Source organism: Peromyscus leucopus, chromosome 19 (genome assembly GCF_004664715.2).
Source record: "Peromyscus leucopus breed LL Stock chromosome 19, UCI_PerLeu_2.1, whole genome shotgun sequence".
Lineage (NCBI taxonomy): Eukaryota > Metazoa > Chordata > Mammalia > Rodentia > Cricetidae > Peromyscus > Peromyscus leucopus.
Window position 1 is genome coordinate 64,731,438 of NC_051079.1, and position 27,554 is coordinate 64,758,991.

At 37.4% G+C, this 27,554-nt stretch overlaps 1 protein-coding gene across 8 annotated transcripts in view; it reads left to right on the forward strand.

The window, feature by feature from the left end:
* Pias2 (protein inhibitor of activated STAT 2) overlaps nucleotides 1-27,554 on the forward strand; it is an 87,204-nt gene that overhangs the window by 46,721 nt on the left and 12,929 nt on the right. For all 8 annotated transcript variants that reach the window (XM_028871962.1, XM_028871963.2, XM_028871967.2 and 5 more), the window contains 8 exons: nucleotides 681-731; nucleotides 830-920; nucleotides 8,100-8,234; nucleotides 10,487-10,592; nucleotides 11,275-11,348; nucleotides 15,292-15,452; nucleotides 16,136-16,269; nucleotides 19,662-19,833. In XM_028871962.1, coding sequence (XP_028727795.1) covers nucleotides 681-731; nucleotides 830-920; nucleotides 8,100-8,234; nucleotides 10,487-10,592; nucleotides 11,275-11,348; nucleotides 15,292-15,452; nucleotides 16,136-16,269; nucleotides 19,662-19,833 — 924 coding nt within the window. The remainder of the gene's footprint in view (nucleotides 1-680; nucleotides 732-829; nucleotides 921-8,099; nucleotides 8,235-10,486; nucleotides 10,593-11,274; nucleotides 11,349-15,291; nucleotides 15,453-16,135; nucleotides 16,270-19,661; nucleotides 19,834-27,554) is intronic.

A 27,554-nucleotide genomic window follows, 5' to 3' on the forward strand; every position in this document is an offset into this window, starting at 1 on the left:
GGAAGAACAATTGAGCATGTAGATTTTAATAAACTCCTTCAGCGCCTAGAATGTTCTTTTCATGTTAACTAAATTTGCTCTGCATTAAAGCGAATATCGTATCACTGAAGTTCCTGTGAACTGAAAATATACCTTAAAACTGAGGAAGGACTAAAAGTTGAGGAAGTATTGGTTACAATTATTGCATTGTTTTGTTTGTTTGGTTAGTGTCATTTTACATTTAAAAAAATGTGTGTGTGTGTTCGCGCGCGCGCCCACGGTCACTTGTGAACTCAATCATGGCAATCTTGAGTGTGTGTGTGTGTGTGTGTCCATGGTCACTTGTGAACTCAATCATGGCAGTCTTGAGTGGTGGCCAGAGGTCAGTGTTGGTTATCTTCTGTGTTGTCTCTGCCTTGTTCATTGAGCCAGGATCTCTGTGAGCCTGAAACTTGTTATTCTAGTTAGGCTGACTGGGCAGCAAGACTCAGGGATTATCTTGTCTCTATAAATCTTGCCCCCTGCAAAGACTGGGAGGAGATTAGGTATAGTTGTTCACTGTTAAAACAGCACCCCTGCTTTAACGTGGGTGCTTAGGATCTGAACCATTACCTACTGAGTCATGTCTTCAGCCCTTGCTCCGTGAAATTTTATTGTACTTTCTTAACCGCCCCCCCCCCCTTTTTTTTTCTTGCCAATAGGGATTTTTTGCCAGGTGGCAGGAGAGATTATACAGTCCAAGTTCAGCTTCGGTGAGTTTGATATTTTCCTAATTGCTATGTGCATTGGAATTTTAAAACATGTAAGCATGTTTGGTACCCTAACAACTTTTTTTTTTTTTTTTTAACAGACTTTGCTTGGCAGAGACCAGTTGCCCTCAAGAAGATAACTATCCCAATAGTTTGTGTATAAAAGTAAATGGGAAGCTCTTTCCTTTGCCTGTAAGTTGTTATCTGTTTACCAGATTTTTGTGTAAGTTTAGTATAAATCCTGACAAGCATAGAAACGGTGACAGCTTGGTATTGATTAATAATTCTAACCACTTTTAGAGAGGTGCATAAAACTCCTTGGATAAATAAATGACTGATATTGGGCCTAAGGAAGATAGAAAGAATGAGCCTGAAACATTAAATTCTAGAATTCAAGAAAATTTTGGTTGGCTCTTGTATCATATCTAATAGCTGAACTTGGGCACCTGATCGTAGAAAACATGTTGTAGTGAATTTCTGAATTAGCTCGGTTTAGCCTGTGGATTTATCAAGGAAAACAGAAATAGCAACAGAATCCAGGATTTCTAGGCTTGGCCTTGATGATGCACACACTTGGGGCCCCAGGAAGCAAATAATTGATTGGCAGCTTGTTGTCTAACAATGAAGCAACTTCTAGAATATATACAGTGTACTTACATAGCCCGTTTCTGGCCTGAGATTACTGGAATCTTCAAATCCTTAGGTCTTAAAATAGCACTTCAGTTGTCAAACTGTGCTAAATATTAGTTCCCACTGCAGCCTGGAGTACATCACTAAATTGGTATGGTTGTGTAGAAGGCTAACAATGCTGTATAATTCAGGAACATGAGATAAGCCTGTTTCTTGAGCACTACAAAGCAGAGGTATATATTTGTTGTGATTGAAGTGCCCTGTGACTCCACTGGTATTGCAAATTGCCTTTTCAGCAAAAGCAGCTGTTAAGAGACAGGGAAGCTGTTGGACATTCCTGCTAGGCGACTTGACTTGGAATGATTATGTGAACAATACCTTTGTATAGCTGAACAAGTCACACAGTGCAGTCCAGGAATCTAGGTTCTCCAAGAACCAAGTGCTTATAACTGTTCATGATTGAGGCCACCCTCTGTTGCCAAGAAAACCGACCTTCCATAGTTATTAGCATATCCTTTGTCTCATTCTTGGCTATGGGGCTTAAAAACCTGAAAAATTACTTGTCCCTTGAATTTAAGAAAAAAAAAAATATACGTGTGTATGTGTGTGTGTGTGTATGTGTATGTATGTAAGTAATACTCGTGTGTGGATTCATAGGAGTGCCATGGTGAACATGTGGAAGTCAGATGATAGTTTTGAGGACTGAGTTCTCTCCATCTTTATATGGGTTCTAGGGATTAAACTCTGATCCCCAGTCTTACATGGCAATCTCGTTTATCTGAGGAATCCATTGGCCTGCTGAATGAATTTTACAGAGCTTAAGCACTGCTATACCACTAACTCACTCTTCTACAAGATGTTTGAGAGACTGAAGTCTGAGACAGTCCTTTGAGGACAAAAGGAGAAATTAAAGGATCTGGGTCTGCGCAATCAGGGAGGATTGCTTACCTTACATGATCTATACATGTTCAAAAGCCATGTGAGTTGGGCATGGGAACACACCTGGAATCCCAGCAGGTGGAAGGCTGAGACAGAAGGATCTAAGGTTCTTTTTCTTGAGTGTACTGCACAAACATCTGGACCAGAGGAGGAAGTACTTAGGAAGTACTTTACTTTGAGCTGAAGTATGGGTGGTTGGATGTTTGTAAAAGGAAGTCTGGCAAAATCACAAATCATAGGATGATTCTGTGCATACTTTATGTGATATCTCCCCCCCATTTATTTTTTATTGCTTAGCATGTGCTAAGATTCATTGGACTCTCCTTGTTTACCTCTTTTACTGTCCTTGAAGAAACATAAAACTGTAGAGGCTTTTTGTGTGTTTACAGACTCACTCTCAACCTATCCAGTGTGATATGACTGTGCCATTGATGGAGTTTGCAGTGTACCAGATCTTCCTAAGCTTGTTGACATTTTTATAGTAACTGATGGCTGTACAGTATATTTGTGTAAGTTTCACAAAACTCTAAATGGCCCAGTCAGTACCATGCTTTGGCTTAGTATATTAATGGTGAGGTCTATAACTTCACTATGACAGGTCTTTGTTACTCTTCCAGACATTTTGAGACAAAGAAAATGAGATACTTGGGTACTCTTCTGAGAAATTGTTAGACAACGTTGGTGTCTGCCTTAAAGCACCAAGGACCCTTAAGTCCTTACATTAGGCTGTTTGTGGAGATAGGAGTTCTGTATAAAGCATCCTTTGTCTGAAGAGTCTGGCACTCAACCTTGAGCCAGGGGTGCTGTGAAGAAGAAGAATAAGAATGTGAGTATTGGGAGAAAGACAAAACCATATTTCAAAGATAGCAACAAGGCACTTGGTGTTTTGCATCAAATCCATAAACTTGATGAAAACTTCTTCCCTGTTGTTTTGAGACCTGATTGGCCTGACACTTAGTATGTGGACCAGGCTATCCTAGTTACAACTGCCTGCCTGTCTCCTGAGCTCCAGTATTATAGATGTGTGCCACCATACCTGGGAAATCTTAGGGGAACAGATGACATAAGCTGACATGCAGCGTACCTGTTGGTCCCCAGTTACTAGTCAGTGGGGTAATGAAACATAGTGTCTTTATTTACACTTAGCAGGATTCTGAGGTTCATGACAATCATGTAAGTTTACTGCAGCCTCAAGAAAGATGCAGTGGATCTTTAGGGGTTAAATTAAGCTCTTTAGCTTGTAGGACCTAAATCCAATTGTAAAATGCATTAATAGGCCACAAAAGATTTTAACTTGTTCTTGCCCATGATCTCAATTTGCTGAAAAGATCCTGCAGGGATAGTCTTGATAGGATTATTGAATTTGCCATGGTAAATCTGAACATAACTTGTCTTTGACCTAGCATAAGTCTTTACATGTGTGACTTATAATATTCAGTCATTGTGGACCCATTTGCAGATAGCAACTATATATTACAAAGTAAATGGAATAGGAAATGTAAATTGCTTTGACAATAGTGTGTCCTTGGACTCCCACATATCAAGTAAGTGATAAAAGCAGCTTTATTTTTACCCACTTCAAGATGATTTCATTTTTTTTAAATGTATGTGTTGTGTGCATGTATGTAGTATTTTGTGTTCACATGTTGGCTTGTGTTCAGGCTGATGTATGTATATACATGCATGTAGAGGCCTGAAGTTAATGTTGGGTATCTTCTTTGATCAGTCTCCACTTTTTGTTTGGAGGCAGAGTATCAGACTGAACCCAGAGTTCACCAATTCCTGCTAGTCTAGCTATCCAGTTTGCTCTGGGCATCTTATGTCTCTTCTCTTTTGTTGGAATTATAGGAGGCTGCCATGCCATCCTGGCTTTTTCCTGTGTTCTGGGGACCAGAACTTTCTATAGTCTTCATACTTGTACAGCAAGTGTTTTATCTATGGAACTGGCTACATGTTTTAATTTTTAAATTTGTGTGGGATGTGCATGAGTCACAGATTGACATTGAGATGTCTTCCTCTATTCTCCATTTTAATTTTTTTGAGACAGAGTCTCTTGCTGAACCTGGAACTCACCAACAGTCTTAGTTTCTTTTCCTGTTGCTGTTATAAAACACCCTGATAAAAGCAACTTAAGGGAGAAATTTCCCCCTTGATGGGAAGTCTTCCTATGGAAAGTGCAAAGTAAAGCCCTTGGATTGATGAATCAGTGAGAATGGGATAAGGAGCTTCCATGTACTTAATGATGTGTCTAAAAATTCAAACCTAAGGGCCAGAGAGATGACTCAGTGGTTAAAAGCACTTGCTGCTCTTGCAGAAGACCTGGGGTTAGTTTCCAGCACTCACATAGGGTAACTCACAATAGCCTGTAACTCCTGTTCCAGATTCCAGCACTTGCCTCAGATTCTTCTTGTCTCTGCAGGTGCTGAACAGGCATGCGCGCGCGCGCGTGCGCGCGCGCACACACACACACACACACACACACACACACACAATTTTTTTTTTTCAGAGCTGAGGACCAAACCCAGGGCCTTAAGCTTGCTAGGCAAGTGCTCTACCACTGAGCTAAACCTCCAACCCCATAACACCTTTTTTTGGGTTTTTTTTGAGACAGGGTTTCTCTGTGTAGCTTTGGGCCTTTCCTGGAACTCGCTTTGTAGACCGGGCTGGCCTCAAACTCACAGAGATCTGCCTGCCTCTGCCTCCCGAGTGCTGGGATTAAAGGTGTGTGCCACCACCGCCCAGCTCACACACACAATTTTAAAAAAGACTAAAGAAATAAAAGCTGAGCCTGAAACATACTGAGGAGAGTGAGGCAATACTGACCCCACAGCCTTGTTCATGCTAAGCAAATGCCCTGTGTTGCTTTGAACACTCTGAACACATTTGCTCTTGCTTTCTCTGCTCTTGTCTCTTCCACTGTTGAAATGCCTTGTCACTCACATTCCAACTAGAGTTGATATTTAGCGAGGGCATCAGTTTGTTGTTGTTTTTTAAATCATTTTGGCAGACCTCAAGCTACTGTTTTTATTTGGTTAACTTACCAATAGATAAAGCAGAAGCAGAATTATTTCCTAGGTCTCAAACAGACAAAAGTTTTGCATTTATAATTGCTTAAATACTGGTATTGATATTCCTGTGTTTGTTGCTTGTTAAGTACTATCGCTTTCCTCCTTACTGCTTTGGGACAGATCTCCAACTGAATTGGAAGCTGTTTTCCCTAGGCAGACTGGATGGTCATCCAGCTCTTGGGATCCACCTTGGTCTGCCTTCTGGTGCTGGAGCTGCAGGCCTGTGTAGCCCAGCTTTTTATATGGATGCTGGGGGCCTGAATTAGGTCCTCATGTGCCCACTGAGCCATCTCCTCAACTCCTAAAGTAAGAGGGTCTATTTTTGAGTTTCTCTTTTCCTCTTGTGTTTCACATTAACCAATTTAAATGGGCACACCCCTCTTAAATGTATAAATACACACTACTGCTATTTCCATGTTATAGTGCAAGTTCTTTCTGCAAGAGATTTTGATGATGTTTAGAATTTTGTTGGTAGTTGTAGATGACAAATTATCATATGGATACTCACTTAATAATTACTATACTCGCTTTAAGAGACAATGAAGGAAAGGGTGTTCTCAAGTTCTGGTTGACTTGGGTATATTCTGTAGTTCTGCTTTTATACCAGTCTGAATTTCATCTTTTGTAAGGTATATAATTCAACATTGCTGAAAATCTACAAGGATCTTTTTGTAAAAAAAAAATAATAATAATTTATTTAACTTTATGTGCATTGGTGTGAAGGTATCAGATCTCCTGGAACTGGAATTACAGACAGTTGTGAGCTGTTATGTGGGTGCTGGGAATTGTACTTGGGTCCTCTGGAAGAACAGCCACTGTTCTCAAATGCCGAGTCATCTCTCCAGCCCCTGTCTACAAGGATCTTAACATTAGCTGATGATCTGTGGTAGCTGTGATATTTTGCCATTGCCTGTATGTGTATAACTTTGATGCTATTTACCAAGTCTGACTGAGTAGCTATGTGCCCTCAGCTTTTGAGCTAATAGATAATTTTAAGGGCATTTTGAAAAAGAAGAATGGATCTTAGCTGTTGTCTGAAAACCTTTCACCTATAACCAGAGATCCCAGATTGTATTAACATTAACACGTGCAATTAAGGTTGTCATTGACTCTTAAGGAAATATGAGATGTGTTAGTGGAATGAAGTATAATTTTAAGATATATTTGTAAAGCTTTTCCATGATAAAGGTTAAAAATGTGTTAATGATATAATGAAAAGTTCCTCAGAAGATTCTTCTGTCAAAAAAAGAATATGGTAGGTTGTGTATGGTGGTGCACACCTTTAATCCCAGCACTTTAGGAGGCAGAGGGCAGATTTGGTCTACATAATGATTTTAGGACATCCCGGCCTATTAATAAATACTGTCTCAACAAAAAGAAAAAAAAAATAAAAGGATATATGACTACGGTAGTCAATTCATTGTGTTTATATTTCCTTGCTATGTGTATGAAAATAAGTAATCCTACAATGAGCTGTAGTATGGGTGTTTTAGGGAAAGATCTAAATGGCACATTAGCTGCCATACATAATGAAACATGTTGTCTGGTCTTCAGTATGTAGGCATTACTGCAGCTAAGAAACTTGTTTTCTAAAAGGTATATTATTTTGCTTTTGAAAGTCATAGCTTTTGGGCAATTAAGAATTGCCGGGTGGTGGTGGCGCACGCCTTTAATCCCAGCACTCGGGAGGCAGAGCCAGGCGGATCTCTATGAGTTCAAGGCCAGCCTGGGCTACCAAGTGAGTTCCAGGAAAGGCGCAAAGCTACACAGAGAAACCCTGTTTCGAAAATCAAAAAAAAAAAAAAAAAAAAAAAAAAAAGAGAGTTACATAGTCCTAGTCCTAGCCAATGTGCAACTCACAGAGATGTATCTGCCTCTTGAAAGCTTTTGGGGTTGTGTTTTGTTTGTTAGTTTTTTTGTTCTGTTAAGATTTTGTTTCAGGCCGGGCGGTGGTGGCGCACGCCTTTAATCCCAGCACTCGGGAGGCAGAGGCAGGCGGATCTCTGTGAGTTCGAGGCCAGCCTGGGCTACCAAGTGAGCTCCAGGAAAGGCGCAAAGCTACACAAGAGAAACCCTGTCTCGAAAAACCAAAAAAAAAAAAAAAAAAAAAAAAAAAAAAGATTTTGTTTCAGTTTTATTTGGGTATGTGTGCACACATTCATTTGTCTGTGGGTGCCAGCAGAGTCCAAAAAAGGGAGTCTGATCCTTTGAAGCTGATGTTATAGGCAAGTGTGAGAAACCTATTGTAGATTAGTGGGAATTGATCTTGGGGTTTCCGGAAGAGCAGCAAGCACTTTTAAAGATCAGCCATCTTTCCAGTTCCTAAACCTGTTTTTAAAGATAATAATTTCTCTTTCATTCAGAACAGACAGTAGAAAGCATTTTTAATTACTCACAAGATTTTAATGAATTTTTTTTTTCATTCCTAAAGATTGCTCTCTACTCCTTCCCACTCATGTATATGTGTTTTGTATGGGGCCTTCTTTAGATGAGCTATTATTGAGGTGTCATTTTGTCTGTATAGTTGGTCTTCTGTAAAATGATTCATAGCCAGTATGGCAAGATATCAACATTAATTTGAATGGTGGAGTATGGATTTTTATCTTTGTATTTGTATCTAAGATAAAATGAAGATAACATAATGTAACAAAAGTTAGGCAAGATCCTGTTGTATCTTGGAGAAAGTGTTTAAATCCTACAGAGCCTTTAAAATGATTTTGTTGTGTGGTTGTAGGGCTATGCACCACCACCTAAAAATGGGATTGAACAGAAGCGCCCTGGACGCCCCTTGAATATTACATCTTTAGTTAGGTTGTCGTCAGCTGTGCCAAATCAGATTTCTATTTCTTGGGCATCTGAAATTGGAAAGGTAAGAATTTTTTTCCTGGGTAGGATGAAAGTGTGTCTTCATTAGGAGTTGATTTCTTTTCTTAGGATACCAGCTTTGTATAGTAATTTCTTGTTGCTGTGACCGAGTACCTGATAGAAGGAACTTGAATGAAGAGAGACACTTGTTTTGATTCATAATTCAAGTTAATGTCGTCCATCATGGTGGACAGAGCATGGTGGCAAGCAGCTACCTGCTCCATGTCTCACCTTTACTTCCAAAAGGCTCCACAGTCTCAAAATAGTGCCACCACCTGGGGACCCAGTCTGCAAACACATGAGCCTATGAGGGACATTTCACATTGAAACTACAGAACTCTTATTTCTTTCAGCTTCCTGACTATAACCTCTAAAAAAAAAAAAGGCTTTTTCTATGCAGTGATGATAATGTAGATGTTAACTTTACTTTAATATTTTATGAATTTTTTTTTCATTTTATAGTGAAAATATGTGTGTGTTTATATTTCTTCAAATAGTTGTTTAATTTAAACTCAGTGTGTATCTAAGTGTTTTTATAAACTGAAAACATTTATGAAGAGGATCAAAAACAGCTTATTGGCCTTTGTGGAAAATGATTAACAGTACTCATAATTTAAAATGATCTGTTAATAACCTATTTTTAGCCTGGTGGTGGTGTTGGTGGTGGTGGTGGTGGTGGTGCGCATCTTTAATTCCAGCATTTGGAAGTCAGAGGCAGGCAGATCTCTGTGAGTTTGAGAAACTTTGTCTCAACCATAAACCAAAACCAAAACCAAAAACCTGTTCTTAGACAGGTATGGTGGTGCACACCCTTATTCCTATCACTCAGGAGGCTGAGGCAGATAGATCTCTATCCTGGTCTACCAAGCAAGTTCCAGACTAGCCAAGGCCTGTCTCAGAAAACAAAACAAAGAGCCCTAAAAACCCGATCTCTATTCTTGCCTTCAAATAAATAACTAGTGCTTCAGATAACATCCGGGGCATCTCATAAGATACTCAGAATTGTTTCCTTTGTATCTTCAGGTTGATGAACATGACTTTCTACTGATTCGTGCTCTCAAAATGCAGATATCAATTATGATATTGGCTAAAGCAGAAAGTTTATGTTGTATTCATTGTTTATTCAATAAACAATGGAAACATTTTTGAATATCAACTGTTGTATTCCCATTTCATGGAAATAACTTGTAATTCTCTTGTTTTATGTGCAGAAATTGAGCTATATGTTTATAGTAGTATTTTTTATTTGTTTTAGCCACAAAGATAATTATAGATCTGTAAATAGTTTAAATTTTTAAATAAATGGTTAAGAGTCATTGCAAAAATCCTAGTTTTGTTCTATAATGGAAGTACTTTTTCTTTGTAATTAAAGTGATCAACAAACCTAAAATGTAAGCAATGCTATTAGAATTTGGATACTTAAAAGAACATCAAAAAATATTTAGAAGTATTTGGTTTGGCAATCAATTACATGTTTTGTTCATTGTGAAATTGAGTGAATGTATGCAATAAAAGAGGCAAAATAGAGGATTTTAGCCCTCGGGCCTCTGTAAATAGTTAACAGGAGTTCCTTTTTTAATATCTAGGCATGGAATCGGACATAGACACTTTCTGGTCTTGGTTTTTATTTTTGTAGTTTGCTTTTGTGTTTATTTGTCCTTCTTTAGTAAAATACCAATTTAGCAAGTGGAGTTAATTTGTTAGTCTTTTCCTCAGAAAAAAACTGATAGGGGCTTTATTGCTGTGATTTGTTCCAGACTGTATAACAGGTAGTCTCTTCTGAAAGAATTAGAATTTTGGCACTCTAAATTTGAAGTGTTGATTTTTGAGCAGTGCCACTGATTTTGGTTTGTGCAGTGTGAATTGTTTTCATATGAAACTATGAAAGCAAGCATTGTTACATAAGAAAATAAAAATAATACTCTGATTGCCATGGGAGGGAATGTTCGCATGGTGACCCCCAAGCTGCTCATTTTGCTGAATTAGAATACATAATCAGAAAAGCATTTGACCACATTGTTTACCATACAAATGGATGTTTTAAAATGACAAGTGATTGAAAAATAATTTCACAGTGAGAGAACCATTGCTTCCCCAAATGCTTAGTTGATGTTGTCCCTGTCCCAGGTGCCAACCCTCCTTTGGAGGTTGTTTGAGTGTTACTTTTAGCGCTTAGAGTATCTTCCATCTATATTTTATATAAATAAAAAACAAAAGCACTGTCTTGTCCTTAAAACAGATTTTCTTTCTTTATAGAATTACTCCATGTCTGTATATCTTGTGCGGCAGCTTACATCAGCCATGTTATTACAGAGATTAAAAATGAAAGGTATTCGAAATCCTGATCATTCCAGAGCACTAAGTAAGTAATGTTTGTAAGACTTAAACATAAGAGACACTTTGATGGAGGGAAATCCTTACACACATAGCAATATACAGTAATGTAAATCATTAATATATACATATATCTGCACACACACACACACACACACACACCACCCCTCACACCCACATACACACATATTTATGCTCATGTGTATGTAATTTGTATTAGTTACCTAGTAGAAGAAACCTCAGACACATTACCACATTGTTTTCAAGTGTTACAGGAAATAAGGAATATATCTTTTCTGTTTACAAGTTTAGCAGTTGTTGGAAACAACTAATGGAACCCATTAAAAATGTAATGAGTATGTGTTGGAAAGCATTAAAGCTCTGGTCCCTGCTCCATTTCTTACTCCTCTCCTAATTGTTTTGTTTAATCCTAAAACAATTTTTTTTTGTTTGTAACTCTTCCTTCCCAATGGCTTATTTTTTAAAAGAAATCTTTAAAATTTAATTAAATATGTAATGCAGAGTTTGCCTATTGGTAATTCCTTAATCTAATATTGGGAATGTGGTTGTATTTTCAACACATTAATATTCAACATTTGTCTTTCTTTACCTATTCAAAGGGTCTAGGAACTTTTCAAATATTTTTTTGTAATTCTGCTCTGTCACCATTAATTTCAAAATTTATTATTGCCATTTTCTTCTTTTTAAAGTTAAAGAAAAACTTACTGCAGATCCTGATAGTGAAATTGCTACAACTAGTCTTCGAGTGTCCTTGATGTGCCCGGTAAGTAAAGTGACAAAACATTCTGGCCAGTTTTGCTTTTCATAAATGACTAATTGATAAAAGTTAGGGTGAGGATGAATGAAGGAATATTTTGATAGAATTCTAAACTTTTGTGTTTTCTATTTTGTTATCTTCATGAGTAAGTGTTAGGGAAGTTTTGTATTCTTTAAGCAATTATAAAGCAGTACTATATAAGACTGTTATATCAGAGAAGAAAGACTTAGGCTCAGAAAACCTGTCATAATGGTGTTAGTAATACAGTTTAGTAAGCATATTGTGAGCTTTTATCAGAGTGAATGTAATACTATAAATAGCGATAATATTACTGGAGTCTGATAGTCTTGGTTTAATGAGTTAGGATGTATGGACTGTCTTTGCTGTGCACTCTGAAGTTACACAATAATTTTTATTTCATATCTCCTTACATAGAGACTTCAGTGAGAAATCATTCAGCAGCTCTGAGATCCTCTGTGTAATGTGTGGTTGTCACTGAGCTAACTGTGAGAGAAAGTAGACAGTCTAGTTATAGAACACATCCCATAAAAAAGAAGTAGACTATATCTAATGAATGAAGAGGTGGAAGAAATGTCAGGAATAGTGGAGAAATGAAGTATGTGAAGAAAGCCTTTTCAAAATGAACACACCTTTTTGAGAAAAGCTGTGAATCATGAATTTCTAATTAGTTTTGGATGACACTTGAAGATTGCTACCTTTGTAAGACTTTTTTTTTTTTTAAATTTAATGGAAAAAAGTTATGTCAGAGGGAGATAGAAGAAAATAACATGTAAATGTTGGAGCAGGCGCTGATGGAGGCGTTATTTTTATTTTGTAGATGAGTATACCAGTCAAGGTTGAGTAACCCAAATCATAGGGTCACTAATAGAATTGGAATAAAGCTTTCATTCTATAATATTCCAATTTTGTTTCCAATAATTGCTGCCAGATTGGGCCAAAATATCAATACACTGTTATTTTAGTAGACCTCCTGCTGTCTTTGACAAATGCTGTTTATTCATTTATCTTTAGGAAGCTTTTTTCTTTTAAAGCAGTGTGTGTGTGTGTGTGTGTGTGTGCGCGCGCGTGCGCGTGCGTGCATTTGTATTTGAGCATATATGTATGTCTGCATGTGAGGCCAGAGGTCAACCTCAGGTGTCACTTCTTCATGAACTGTTAACTCTGGGTTTTTGAGCCAAGATTTACTGTCTTATTTTAATTCCTGTAAACATTTTGTTGAGTGAGTTAATGTAACTTACTCAGCTTATTTTAATGACTTATTTCCACACACTAATAGTGTAAAGAAACAAACTTATTTATGTTGATACAAAATTCCTAGATTGAGTGACTATCCCAGTATTATTTAAAAACTTATAAATGCCGGGATGCCTTCTAATACTGCAGAGATAGTTTGCTTTTAGAAAAGCTCTTAAAGCTGTTCATCTTACAATAGAAAGGTTAAAAGAATCATATCAAGTGCCAAATATTTAGTCAACTTCCATTCTGAGTACGACATAAACTTAGCAAAATCAGAAAAGGTAGAGATCAAATTCCTAGGTCAGTGTTCTACTGTTTAGTGTTGTAAAAGCTAGAGGCACATCATTGCAGTGAAGAACATTTAGATGTGAATGTAATTCTACCGACTATTTCTCAGCAGTCTAGTTGTCTTTATCTTCTTGTAGCTTTTACAGTTTTATCTCAAACTAGAAATGAAGTTTGTGGCTCCTGGACTGTGGGTTGCTCTTAGCTTTATTGTAAGAGTCTGGAAAGTGAAGGCACAATCTGTTTTCAAAGAACAAAGAACAGGGAAATGAATGCTTTAAGAAGACAGGTTGCATTTTCTGTTAACTTTGGGTTTATTCTGCATATGTGGTCAGGTCTCTAGCTTGTTTATTTATTTATTTATTTATTTTGAGATAGGGTTTCTCCATATAGCCCTGGCTCTCCTGGAACTCACTCTGTAGACCAGGCTGGCCTTGAACTCAGAGATCCACCTGCCTCTGCCTCAGAATGCTGGGATTAAAGGTATCCACCACCACTGCTGGCTTAGGTCACTGACTTTCAAGAATCTTTTCTCCTTCCCTTGTTTTATCTTTGTCTCTTTTCTAGTCTTTATAAATTCTGTTACCTAGTCAGCAAATACTGAGAACATTTTATAAGCTGGTATTGAGCTAGTACTGGAATCCGTGTGAGCATAAGACCTAGTGGAAGAAAGGAATGTTTAGTTAAAAGAACTGCTTATAAATGGAGATATTTTCTATAAATGACAGTTGTGGAGAGGTTTTAAGGGTTATGAAAGGAAATTTGACTTGGTTTAATGTTGGTGTGGGTGTCAGTGGACCTCTTCTATAAGAATTGAGCAGAACAGTATAAATATTGCTATATAAAAACATACTAGAAATTGATGCTGGGCGGTGGTGGCGCACACCTTTAATCCCAGCACTCGGGAGGCAGAGCCAGGCAGATTTCTGTGAGTTTGAGGCCAGCCTGGGCTACCAAGTGAGTTCCAGGAAAAGGTGCAAAGCTACACAGAGAAACCCTGTCTCGAAAAACCAAAAAAAAAAAAAAAGAAAGAAAGAAAGAAAAAAGAAATTGACACATTTGATTATATTATAGTACAAAGTTTTTATGAATATTTTTAGTTTATATTACAAGGCTTGTTTTTCTTATGTAAAGAGCTCTTATAAATAAGTTTACTGATCATGTGAAAAGTGAGTAAAGGGTATGCATAGAGATTTCTTAGAAACACAAATACCTCTTTAAATAGAAGAAGAGCTTCTACTGAGCTATTTTTCACACTGAAAATAAGAGAAATGAAGTTCACAAATGCCTTGGAATATTTCTTGCCAACCAGATTGGCGTAAATCAAATATTCATTAACATTAGTGATAATAGTCAAGTGGAATCAAGTACATTAACATACTTGAATTTACAGATTATTAGATTTCTCTCTTTAAGGTAGTTTATCAATGTTCAATGACCACAGAGATTTTTCTTTTAACCAAAATAATTTCATTTTGGGGTACTTATTTATAACAAGGTGGGAAAATATAAATGCCTACCACTAGTGTACTAATTAAATAAACCATGATGTCTTTGTATCATAGTAGCTTAAAAAAAGTTTTACTTTCTAAAGTGTATGTGTGGTGTGTGTGTGTTCACATGAAGGCAGGAGCCCATGAAGTTCAGAGGTATATGGAGTTGGAGTCATAGGTAGTTGTGAGCCAACTCATGAGAGTGCCGGGAAGTGAACTCAGGTCCTCTGTAACATCTGTATGTGCTTTGAACCATTGATCTAGCTCTTTAGCTGGTTGCTTTTTTTATATATAGATTTGTGTGTAGTAGGTAACAAATTGGGTAACAGTAAAATTTTGTAAAATACACCACCATTTGTGAGAAAATAATTTTTTTTTTTTTTTTTTTTTCGAGTCAGGGTTCCTCTCTGTAGTTTTGTGCCTTTCCTGGAACTCACTTTAGAGACCAGGCTGGTCTCAAACTCACAAAGATCCACCTGCCTCTGCCTCCCGAGTGCTGGGATTAAAGGCGTGTGCCACCACCACCCGGCTGAAAGTAATTTTTTACATATGTACTTGATTTCTGCTTAGAACTTTCATGAAATAGCATGCAAGAGATGTCTAACAGTGACTTCCTTAATAGAGAAACTAGGGGCCAGGTAAGACACAATTTGGGCCTTGTTTGTGGGGTGTGTGTGTGTGCCTTTCTCTGCCTTTCGACTTACACATTATTAAAGTGAAATGATCTTTTGAAAATCTTGAGACCACCCATATATAAAAAGATAAAAAACAGTCTTTATGAAAGTAAATTTAGGTTGGGTCTTTTTATTTTGATTATCTTGTTTGACTTCTTAAGGCCTTAATGAATACCTCTTTTCACCTAAAGGCCTTCTTGTCCTATTCATCATTTCCATGTTGTGTTCTCTATTTTGTAGTTAGGGAAAATGAGGCTGACAATCCCATGCCGTGCGGTGACTTGTACACATCTGCAGTGTTTTGATGCGGCCCTTTATCTTCAAATGAACGAGAAGAAGCCCACCTGGATTTGTCCTGTTTGTGACAAAAAGGCTGCCTATGAGAGTCTGATATTAGATGGGTGAGTGTATCTATGGGTAAGCACTTGGGCAGGCAGCTAGAAAAAGAAAAAGAAAATATAACCTAGCACTCAGGAGGTAGATTGCAGCATTTCAGGCTAGTCAGGGCTGTATAGTGAAACCCTGTCTCAAAAACAAAGCATTAACTAGTAATAGGATAAATGGCCAATGCCGTCACATTACATAGCTGCTAAGTTCAAAGCTGTTAGGTCATTGTGTCTCTGGAGTTAAGTTCTAAATGTGATTCCTTAATATTGCTTATATTATAATTGGGCCAATTATATGAACTGGTTTTTAATAAGTTAGGTCTTTTTATTAAAGATTTACTTTGTTTTTAGTTATGTGCATTTATGTGTGCCCAAGTATGAATACATGCAGTGAAAGGCCTTGTTTTCTATTCCTGTCCTTCCTATTTTCCTGCCTGTCTGCCCGCCTGCCCACCCTACCTCTCTACCTACCTACCTACCTACCTATCAACCATCCATCCATCCATCCATCCATCCATCCATCCATCCATCCATCCATCCATCCCTTTACCTCCCTCTCATAAAGAGGAATTATAATTGTCATAAAATATAAAATAATTGAAGTCCCAAGTCTTGCACTATTACTTTGTCTTTAGTGTATACTGCTGTATTTCATCTTTGACTTTAATGACATGTATGTACTTCTAATTGATTTACAGGCTTTTCATGGAAATTCTCAATGACTGTTCTGATGTAGATGAGATCAAGTTCCAAGAAGATGGTTCTTGGTGTCCAATGAGACCCAAGAAAGAAGCTATGAAAGTAACCAGCCAGCCATGTACAAAAATAGAAAGTATGTGCTGAATTAAATGGCAGGACTACCCTTAAAGTGCAAATTGTGAAATATTAACTGTAACCACTAGGACTATTTTTAGGATTTAATTTGCTAACTTTATCTTTGGGCCATCAGTTCTTTCTCTTTCATTTTCTTTTTTTAAGGAATATGCTAATTTCTATTATCTTGCCAGATTTTAAATAGTGTTTTATGTGCAAAACAAGTAAAAGTTAACTAAAGTTAGGAAGCTTTGCGGATGGGTAGCATGAAGACTATATTTCAGAACACCCATAAAGACTGGGTGACGATGTGTGAACTTTTTATAATTTCAGTGCTCTGAAGGCAGAGACAAGAATCCCTAAGGAAATCTGTTCTCAACCTGTGGGTCGAGAATCCTTTTGGGTTTGAACAACCCTTTCACAAGGTTTGCCTAAGACCATCAAATACACTGATACTTACATTATGATTCATGACAATAGCAAAATTACAGTTAGTTACTAGCAATGAAAATAATTTTATGGTTGGGGGTCAACACCACGTAAGGAACTGTATTAAAGCATTAGGAAAGTTGGGAACTACTGAACTAGACTCAGTAACCAAATTGGTTCAGTGAGACTACCTGAGTTAATAAAATGGTAAGCAATTGAGTGAGATGCTTGATATTAACCTCTGTCCTTTGAATGCGTGCTCATATATGTGCAGACATACATATACATGCATGTATATTATATATACACACTTGAGAAATAAAGAGAAAGGTTAGAAAGTGTTTTGTGTGTCTGTACAGAACACAGTGTGGTCTGAGAGGTAATATATATCATTTATTAGTGTGAAGACAGTGGTCGTGTATTAGTAATTATTGAACAAATTCTTCCTTTTATTTCTTGTGGAGGAGTTTTATAGTATTAGTTACCCAGCATGTGTACACTAATCTGCAGTGAAAGGGCATAATAATGGAGTTTGAAGAATTGAAATCTGTGTGCACATTCAACCTCTGAATTCATTGATTTGACTTTTTTCTTCTGATTTTGTTAAAATTCTAAAAAACAATAACAGATTTTGTCACCTCTTTGGGGGCCTGCCCCAAGGCAGCACACAGACTTCAAAGAAATCCACAGCATTGTCGTGACTGAGACTTTTCTATCTGAGGGTTTTTAGGGAAATAAAACACTCATACTCTTGATGGTTCCTTTCTTTATTCTCTCTTGTTCTCTCTTCCACACTGAAAATCAGGAGTCATAAAGAGGTCACATTCCATAGGTAAAGACATGATTAAAAACAGTCATCCCAACAACTCGCATGCAATATATCTAAGTAGTGTGTCATGAGCAAGCAAGAAACATATTTTCTCAGCTAACCCTTTTATTGACCGGCTGTAAATTGTAGTTAGAAAGAAAGAATCTGTTACTTTATTATCTATATTGAAAAATAATCTTAGAAGGAATTTTAAAGGTATCATAAATTAAACTGCTGGAGAGCCCAAGAAAATGAGAAAATTGTATACTTAACAACCTGAGTGTATAAGGTGCTTCGACCTTAGGCCCTACAATCTCCCAGGTAGGGAAAATGCAGTTTAAACTGACTCACAGCTATGTAAACATTTTGAACTAACACCCTGGGATCAGGAGTTGTAAATTCAGGTCCCCCTTTCTGTCTCAGAGGCCAGCGGAGTGCGAGCTAAAGTCTCAGGACGTGGAGACATCTGGGATGTCGTAGATTCTCTAGTTTAGGCTCAGGTGAACATTTCTTAAGTTACTGTAAATCTTTCAGCATCTGCTTAGCCGGCATTTTTCATTATACCGTAATGCTCCAATCTTAAAATGTACTTTCTGCCATTTGTAACCCTTATTTTAGGGCTACAGAGTCAAATTATTTTCTGTAGCCCTGACTAGTCAGAATTTATTTTCACAAATTGAGGTCAGGAATTGATGCAACCTTTTTCCACCAGCAATAATTGGGCTGTTTTGTATTTACAACCTAGCCAGATAGTTCAGCTATGTCCTTGTGAATTATAGATTGCTTTTCTGGGATTGTTTATCTTAAAAATCATTTACAAGATAACTGGTCTAATCTAAAGCAAGTTTGAAGCTTTGTATCAGCTAATGGTACAAATGAAACCTGTGACTGCATTTCTCAGCATTAACATTAAAGGAATTTGAGCCATCCTGGCCCCTGGACTCAAATGTATTCCTATATCATAAATCTGAGCTGTGATCTAAAGCAGTTCCTAAGTTGAACTCGTAGACCTCATGGAACTCATGGGCCTTAGCTATGAAACATATCCTAGTATTTATTTTTATTCATCAAAACTCTGTATCAATTAGACAATACAGCTTAAGGAGGAATCATCTTCTGACAATCCACAGATATAAATGCTCAGTAGATAAAGATGTTTTCATGAGATAAACACACTGCAATACAGGCAGTGGGGGACTCCCCACATCCATATCTACTATGTCAGATACCAGAGAAAAGATTATAGCATCAACATGTAAAGGGATAAAAGAAGCAAGACATTCTGGAATCTGTAGCCTAGAGTTTTTCTTCTTGTGAACTGACACCTAAAACTTTAGTTACCACCCGTTTTTCCTGTGACGTGACTACCAGCAAGATATTCTGAATAAGAAGGGAAAATGAAGACTTTATGGGTAATGTTAATTATTCTCTTGTGATCTTCATAGACCTCTTACTGGTTGAATTGCCAGGATTGCCCTCATAATGTAAAAAGTGTGGGCAGACACAGCTTTATTGATTGGATTTATTGCTTTTTCACAATGAACAATCATTCGTTTTTGACAGATTACATGAGTAATGTTACATAACATGATAAATGTGATTGCCTCTATAATTAGAACAGGTTCTGATTAGATGATTCATAACTTAGGTAACCAGTTTGGGACTTGTTTTCTTTTTAAAATATGAACAAGATTGATATAGTTGACTCAGTGATGACGAGTGTTGAAATATGCAGCTGCTGAAACTGTACTCCTGGACAGATGTCTCTGACTTAATGGTGCCACATATGTATAACAGCACACAGCTGGCTGTGCACACTCTACACTCCTGTCCCATGGTGTAATACCAGTTTTCTAACCCTCAAGATCTGTCTGTACAATTATTACTAACCTATAAAGACAATGCAAGCAGCAGTAGGCCCGGTCCTAACCCACTAATAGTCCTGGAGAGAGTCAGTATGCTGTGAAGGAGGCTTCTGACCTCTGTCAGGAATGGCCCTGACTATTTTCACATAAATGTTTTACAGACAAGTTAGGCACCTGGGCTCTGTCCTTATTAGAAAAATGGTTTCCCTGGATGTGTACTGTCATGTATATAGAGAGAGACATTTAAGACTACACAGCTGTGTTGTTTCATCTTTGGTATTTCTTTCTTCCTGTTTAATCTACATCCAGGTTCAAGTGTCTTCAATAAACCTTGTTCAGTGACTGTAGCCAATGATGCAAGCAAGAAGAAGATAGATGTTATTGATCTAACAATAGAGAGTTCTTCTGATGAAGAGGAAGACCCTCCTGCCAAAAGGAAATGCATCTTTATGTCAGAAACACAAAGCAGTCCAACCAAAGGGTTTGTCAATTTATAGTTCACTATTGTTCATTGCCCTTAAAACTAGTTGTTCTTGGGATGGTTTGAAATACGTCTATGAGGAGTTACAGTAGAAGGCAGTTTTCATCTGCTTTTTGTACAGTTGAAATTTTTTCAAGTAAGCACGTTATTTACAGGAAATCAAATTTTGATGAAAATATTCAACATCTCTGGGAAGTGGGAGTTTAAGTGTTTATACCTTGTGTTATATTCTTGAACTTGCTCATAAGACTTGGCATCTCAGTCCAGTGTAAGGACGTTGGTATAATGGAATATAGATGCAGGAGGCTTGTAAGGACAGATCCATTTCTGCCAATTACATGCTTGTGAGGTGATTTCAGTTATAATCCGTGATTGACTTTGACCCACTTTCTGTTCTGTTAAAACGAGGTAAAATAATGTGTGCTTCATGGGATCACTGTTGGGTTTTCATGAGATTATAAAAGAACCTGGCTACTATGTCAGGAATGTTACAGTTCTTTAATGAAAATTTATTATCTTTCCTTTCCAGTTTACAAAGCAAAATATGGACATGGGTGCATCTTATGTATATTCTATAACTAATCTGGGAAAGCTATTGGGATCTTTAAGATAGGTTAGAGTCCAGCAACAGATCCTTCTTACAGAGAGATCTTGACAGCCATAAATTGTTGTGACAGTCCATGATCACATTCTTAAAACTTGGGTGTGCTAGTCTCATCTCTGTCTTCAGCCTATTTAGTATTTTCTTGTGCATCTTTTTAATAACAAAAATTTACCTATCATAGGTATAGATTATAAAGTTGTACATTCAACTTTCCAATCAGTTTTAGCATATTTCCATTGTGAAAAAAGCCCGCATACTCACTTAAGTTTGTTATCATTCATTCCTTAGATGTAGGCAATGTCGATTTTCTACTTAAATCCTAGCACTTAGGAGGCAGAGGCAGGCGAGTCTCTTGAGTTTGAAGCCAGTCTGTTCTACAGAGTGAGTTCTAGGACATCCAGGGCTACACAGAAAACCCTGTCTCAGAAACAAACAAACAAAACAAAACATTTTCTGAATTTGTCTGTTCTGGACACTGTATACAGTTCAACTATATACTGAGTATGCTTCAAATTCTTTTTCATAATTTTTCATAGGTACTTTGAAATAACTTTTCAGTTACTTTTTAGACTAAATTCTTTGAGCTGCTTTCTGCACTATTGAAGCACTTATTCTAAGCAGGTGTACTGGCTAATGCCTGTGATAGCAGCATTTCAGAGTCAGTCTAAGACCATTTTAGACTTCTGCCCCCAAAAAATCCTAAAATAAAGACATATTTGAGACATGGTTTATATATCACAATATGAGTACAGGCTTATATTTTCTTCTACTTAATTTAATTAGAACAAGTTTTTATTTTTAAAAATAATTTACTATATTTTTTTAGTGATGTACTAATTATTGCTTTTTTGGATAATTTTTCTGATACTTCTGAAGATCAAATGAAATGAAAATATAATTTTGAAGTGCTTAACAAAGTGTGGAATCAATGGATGTTTAAGTATTTCTAGATTTTACTTTATCATTTTAAATGTAATTATTTTATAACAGAGTTTCAAACTTTTTCTGTTCATGATCAGTTTTTGTCTAAGAAATTTTTATGTGATCCTAGGAATGTGAACTAAGTGTACAAATTAAACATTTACTGATAATAAATCATAAACCTTCTTAGAAACAGTTTTTTAGTATCCATACAGCTTTACCATTTATTAAAAGTGGAAACAGAGTACATCCTAATGAGATAGGTGTGTCTATTTTTACACAAAGATTAAATGAGAGGACAGGGAGATGGCTCAGTGGGTAAGTTGCTTGCCTCACTAGAGTGGGGAATCTGAATTTAGTTCAGCACCCATATACAAATCTGACCTGTGCATCTGTGACCCAGTACTGATTTTAGGGGACAGACACGCAGATCCCAGAGGCTTGCAGCCCATCCATTCTTGCTGAATCAGTGAGCTCCAGGTTTAATGAGAGAACCTGTCTTAAAAAATAAGATAGAAAGGTGATTGAAGAATGCATCTTGATATTCACCTTTGGCCTCTACATGCACACAGGAGAGCAATATGCATACAAGCACTCGAAATTTTGTCTCTATATTTAGAACATCTTCAACATATTTCAGAATTGATCACTGTAATTTTATAATCATCAGTGCTAAGAATACTCATTCACATAAATGCATAGTATAAAATTATGTAAGTATTTTTAGGAATACTTCAGAAATTATTGGAAATTTTTTCCTAATTATATTCCAAATTCATTTAATGATTTTTTTTAAATGAACTTCAAATGAGTAACTCTAAAAGAAATATTTGAAGACAAACAGTGTAACACAGTATGATCCAAAGATGTTATAATATAACTTACATACTGAGGAATAGTGGCATAGAAAAATTAGGTTTGTTTTTCATAATTATTATATTCCTCTAATAGTAGAAAGCTTTGTATGTACCGTAAAAACATGGCAGGTCATAATAGTGATGAATTTGAGCAAAGGCATTTTAGGTAGCATGTGTTGTTATGGTGTAACTGCATGTGCAGTGCCTAACATGCATATTTGTGCTAAGACCTGAGGCTTAAATGAAGTCACATGATGGAACGGGGGTGGGGGGGTGGGATGGGGGGTGTGAGTATCGCCAAAACACCTTGAATTATTCATTTAATTACAAATTACATTTTGGTTGTTTATTCAGAAACCTTTGCCTGTTACCCCAATTGGAGACATTACCCATAGTTTAAGAAACTACTTTAGAGTATGAGGAAAATTGGGTGACAGGTCTTGTGGTTCATTTCATGTGTGGCTGAAAATTGTCCAGGGATGCTGACTCATCAAATACTCCAAAGGACTACCACATGCATCCTGCACTCTGTTAACCAGGGGTTGAGTAGGACAGGAAACGGAAGGTGTGGCTCTACATTAGGCAACAGTATGACCACAATATGTTGAAGGATAGAGATAGTTTATATTTATGGTCACAGACCCCAGAGGTAGATATCAGTACTCTTTATCTAGATTGAAAAGAAAAACAGAACACTTTAGGTTGAAATTTGTAGTTATTTCAAGGACACTTGAAAGTTTTTATTTTAAAGGTCTCTAAATTTCCGCTACTTGGTTACTTCCATAATGTTGACATAATCCTTAATACTCAAATCACATTTGTACATTATTAAAACACACACACACACACACACACACACACACACACACACACACACACACGAACACAGAAATATAAATGAGAATTCTGAGCTCAATCTTGGGAAGTTAGTAATTATATATTCAAATGACCTTCATTACAGCTAAGTAGAGTTTATTCTAGGAGTTTTTTAGTATTGGAAACTACATTGTTAAAATGGTTTTGTCATAAGGACAGTTATCTGACTGGCTGGATTTTTATTCTGTGCATGCTATTTTGAAGAGTTGGGACCAGTAGAACAATATATGGAAAAACTTCCTGATCACTGGTAGTTGCTGTTTTGTGTTAGAATCTCATTTCCTGGGGGCTGGAGAGAAATGGCTTTAGTGGTTAGAGCACTTGCTGTTACAGAGGAACTGGGTTCTGTTCCCAGCACTCACATGTTGCCTCACAGCTGTGACTCCAGTTCCAGGTGCTGTGATGCCTTCTTTGACCCCTGTAGACACCAGACATTCATGTAGTGCACTTACATGCAGTCAGCACACTCATACACTTAAAATAATATCTCTTAAAAACATTTTAGAATCAGAGTAGATGCCATCTGTCAGAATGTCAGGGTGTCAACTGATGCAGGAGTTGACATCTTGCTCCTTTCTTACTCTTCTGGTTTTTTTCTTTCTTTTTTTTTTAATGCCGAATGCCACTTATTGAAGGAGGGAGGAGGTCTTAAATACAGGCTTACAGCACAATGGGAGAACCCCGGAGGGCAGAAGTTTGCTAATGATGTTTTACAATCTTGCATCTAAGCTGTTAACGCCCATTATGCAGGATACACAAACAAGGAACTTCCCTTAAGCATTCAGGAGGATGGAACCTGGCAGGGAATTAGCATAGGGAGGATATCAAGGTCAAGGTCAGCAAGCAAAGCAACAGTTACCCAAAAGGGGGGGGGCAGGACCCTACAGGCCCCCCTTTTACTAAAAAATTAGCTTCTGACTTAGGTTGCGTGGGAAGTCATCAGGTCACCTTACCAATCATCGAGACGCCTGCTCTGGCCACACAGGTGCTCTGTCTTAGTTTGATGAGTGCCCCCCAGGCATTACCTGTCTCTGAAAACTTGTAATCATACAGGCTCAGTCGTGTGTGAGCTGCAGAGTTAACTGCTGCCAAAGATCTCAAAGTGGCGCTGGGCTTGCAATCTGTGTGTTCAACACAGAAAAGACCAACAGAAGTCCTAACCTACCCATAGCCAGTAAGCTAAAGGCAACTTAGTCATTCCCTTCCTTAATGAGCCTTACTGCAAATTGGAGTCATTTTAAGATGGTATCCCAAAAGCAAATGGAACTTGATTTTATAAATTTATAATTTTCAAAGCCAATTGAAATGTATATAACTATTGGATTAAATTTATCATGCCCAATAGAATGAAAGATTAACTAACAGTGGTAGCTACTTTTGCTGCCAGGGTCTCCACTGTGCTAGCTGTAGTAACCAATTATGAAATGGTAATCCCAGAAACAGTAGCAGCGGTGGCCGCCACTGCTATAACATCAACAATGGCAGCAGCGATGTCAAATTCTCTTCTGGAGTATGTGGACATCCACTGGCACGGACACAACAACTCCAGGAACATGAACCACGAAGGCCCATTTTTCTTGATCCCAGCACAACTTAAGCTGGCAGCTCTGCAAAAGAACAATGAAGAACCATAAAGAAAAAACAGGCAGCTCACAAGTAGCAGAACTAATGGTCTCATAATGGCTATATCCCAGTGCCCTGAATGAAGGTTTAGGTTTTTACCTGCCATTTAAGTTTAAGGAGAGTAAACAGATGAATAGAAAATCTTAGTGTAACTTAGACCACAAGAATTACATGAGCCATCTATTTTTTTAAATTAATTTATTTAAGTTATCTAATTTTGAAGAGGTATATTTTAGTTTTAGTATAAGTTATAAACATTGTTTTCATAGAAATAAGAAGCAAGTGAAACACATTTTACCTGGAGAGAAATACTATCACCATTTTGATGGTAATCTGTTCCAGAGGCCTTTTAAAGCAGCTCTATACCTCCTGTCTGAAGAAACTTGTATCATTTCAGCATGTAGAAAACTTTTAAGCTAACCTTAAACATTATGCTCCACACCAGTTCTTGAGAGCCATCCTGCATGGCTGCTTTGTTATTGGTGACCTGCTCTAAAATAGGGAGCAGACAGTAAGGGCGTTAAATATGTGTCTCTCAGTTGGGAATCAGTAGGTGTTGGTGACAAATCCCAATCTCTTTTCTGCTTGTATGGGCATAGTGGTAGCCCACAGTGAACTTTAAGTATCTGAATGAAAACTCATTTTCAGACTCCTAAATCTGGACCAAGTATGTTTAACATGTAATTTTCTGGTATAAAACATGATCTAGAATACTAATGTTTACTGTATAGAAGCATTCTGGCAATTTACTTTTATACTATAATATAAAATTATGAAAATTTAAAACATTTGTTTAATGTGTATATATGCTTGTGTGTATTTTTGTGAATTCTATGTGTAAATGAGTAAAACATTTTAAAACTTGAAAAATTTATTAAATTTTAGCATCAGAATTTTGCACCATTGCTTAAAGAAGACATAGCCATATTCATTTCTCTGTGGAATGTCTAAATTTGTGTCCATAAAACATATATATCCTGGTTTTTGAGGCAGGGTCTTGTTTCACACTTGTTATGATGCTAGCCAGGTATGACTGTTTACTTTTGATCTTCCTGCTTCTAACTCCCAAGTGCTGGCACTGCAGGCCTTGTACCATCCTGCCTAGCTAGGAAGTTGGATTTATAATGATTGCAAAGGTCAAGCAATAGGAATTAATCAGCACTGAATATTTTAGCATTAACCATCTTAATGAGATTTTAATGATTTACTAATTTGGGTTCCCATTAGGTTTTGGTATTTCTGTATATTTTGAGTCCACATTTTTGGCATGGGAGAAACAGAATAGGTATATATTAATTAGGTATTACTATAGGGACACAAAACTCTTGCTTGACTCTAATTGTTAGTCAAGGGTTCAAGGAAGGAGAGGGAGTTTGGTGGTCTTCCTGTGAATCACAAGAAAGTTCAATTCAGGATCAAGATATGAAAATCTCTAGTGAAATGCCCAGGAAGAGAAGGAAGAGCTCTTGGGAGACAAGTATTATCTATTTCTTGACAAGCTGTAACTTTGGGGATAGTGGTAGTTAGGGATTAAACCCAGGTCTTCACACATGCTGAGCATGTGTTATTCACTCAGCTATACTCCCAACTCCCTGAAATTATTGTTGTTTCTTTTCATGGCAGAGAACAGGTAGTAGGTTAAGTATATTGTTAATGCTGAATTTATTTTATTTATTACTGTTTTTAAGATTTAAAAATTTTTACCTTTTTTTTGGGGGTAGGGAGGGTGGAGTTATACCCAGGAGAGTACAATTGAAGGACAGAAGAGGCCATCAGGTCTCCTGGAAAAGGTGTTAGAAGTGATTTTTGTAGTGCCCTTTGTGGGTGCTGAGACTGAACTCAACGACTTTGCCAGAACAGAGTGTGCTGTTAAGCATTGAGTCATTGCACCAGCTCCTAAGTTGAAAATTTTTAAGGTGTGTGTGTGTGTGTGTGTGTGTGTGTGTTTCAAAACTTATTCTCACTATCTTAGGGTTACTATTAGGCTTATACTTCCACATCATTGTTCATCATCAAAGGAAGTCAGGACGGAAACAGGGCAGGAAGTCACAGGGCAGGAACCTGAAGGCAGGAGCTGATCCAGAGGCCATGGTAGGGTGCTGCTTACTGGCTTGCACTCATGGCTGCTTAGCCTGCTTTCTTTTAGAACCCAGGACCAGCAGCCCAGGGATGGCACCACCCACAATGGGCTGGGCCTTCTCCATCAATCACTAATTTAAAAAATGACCTATAGAAGGCCGGGCGGTGGTGGCGCACGCCTTTAATCCCAGCACTCGGGAGGCAGAGCCAGGCGGATCTCTGTGAGTTCGAGGCCAGCCTGGACTACCAAGTGAGTCCCAGGAAAGGCGCAAAGCTACACAGAGAAACCCTGTCTTTAAAATAAAAAAAAAAAAAAAATGACCTATAGGCCTGCCTACAGCCTGATCTTATGGTGGAAGCATTCCTTCTCCTCTCCCCTCCCCTTTCCATCCCTTCTTTTTAGGAGGCATTTTCTTAATTGAGGTTTTCTCCACTTAGATTACATCTAATATATATAATATATATATATATTATATATGATTAAGAAAGTAATACTATGAGACAGTGAGAATATTTTAAGCTCCCTCCTCAGCACCAAGTGATAGGCAGTTTCTTCATTCTTTTTCTCTTTACCACTCCCTCTTATTTCTGATGAGCACAGTCACTAGAAAGTACTTGTCTTCGATAGGGTTCCTTTTATTGTGATGAACACCAGAAGCAACTCGAAGAGGTAAGAGCCTATTTCAGCTTACAGTTCCATATCCCAGTCCATCATCACAGTCAGGGAGACTTAAGGCAGTAACCTGGAGATAGGAACTGAA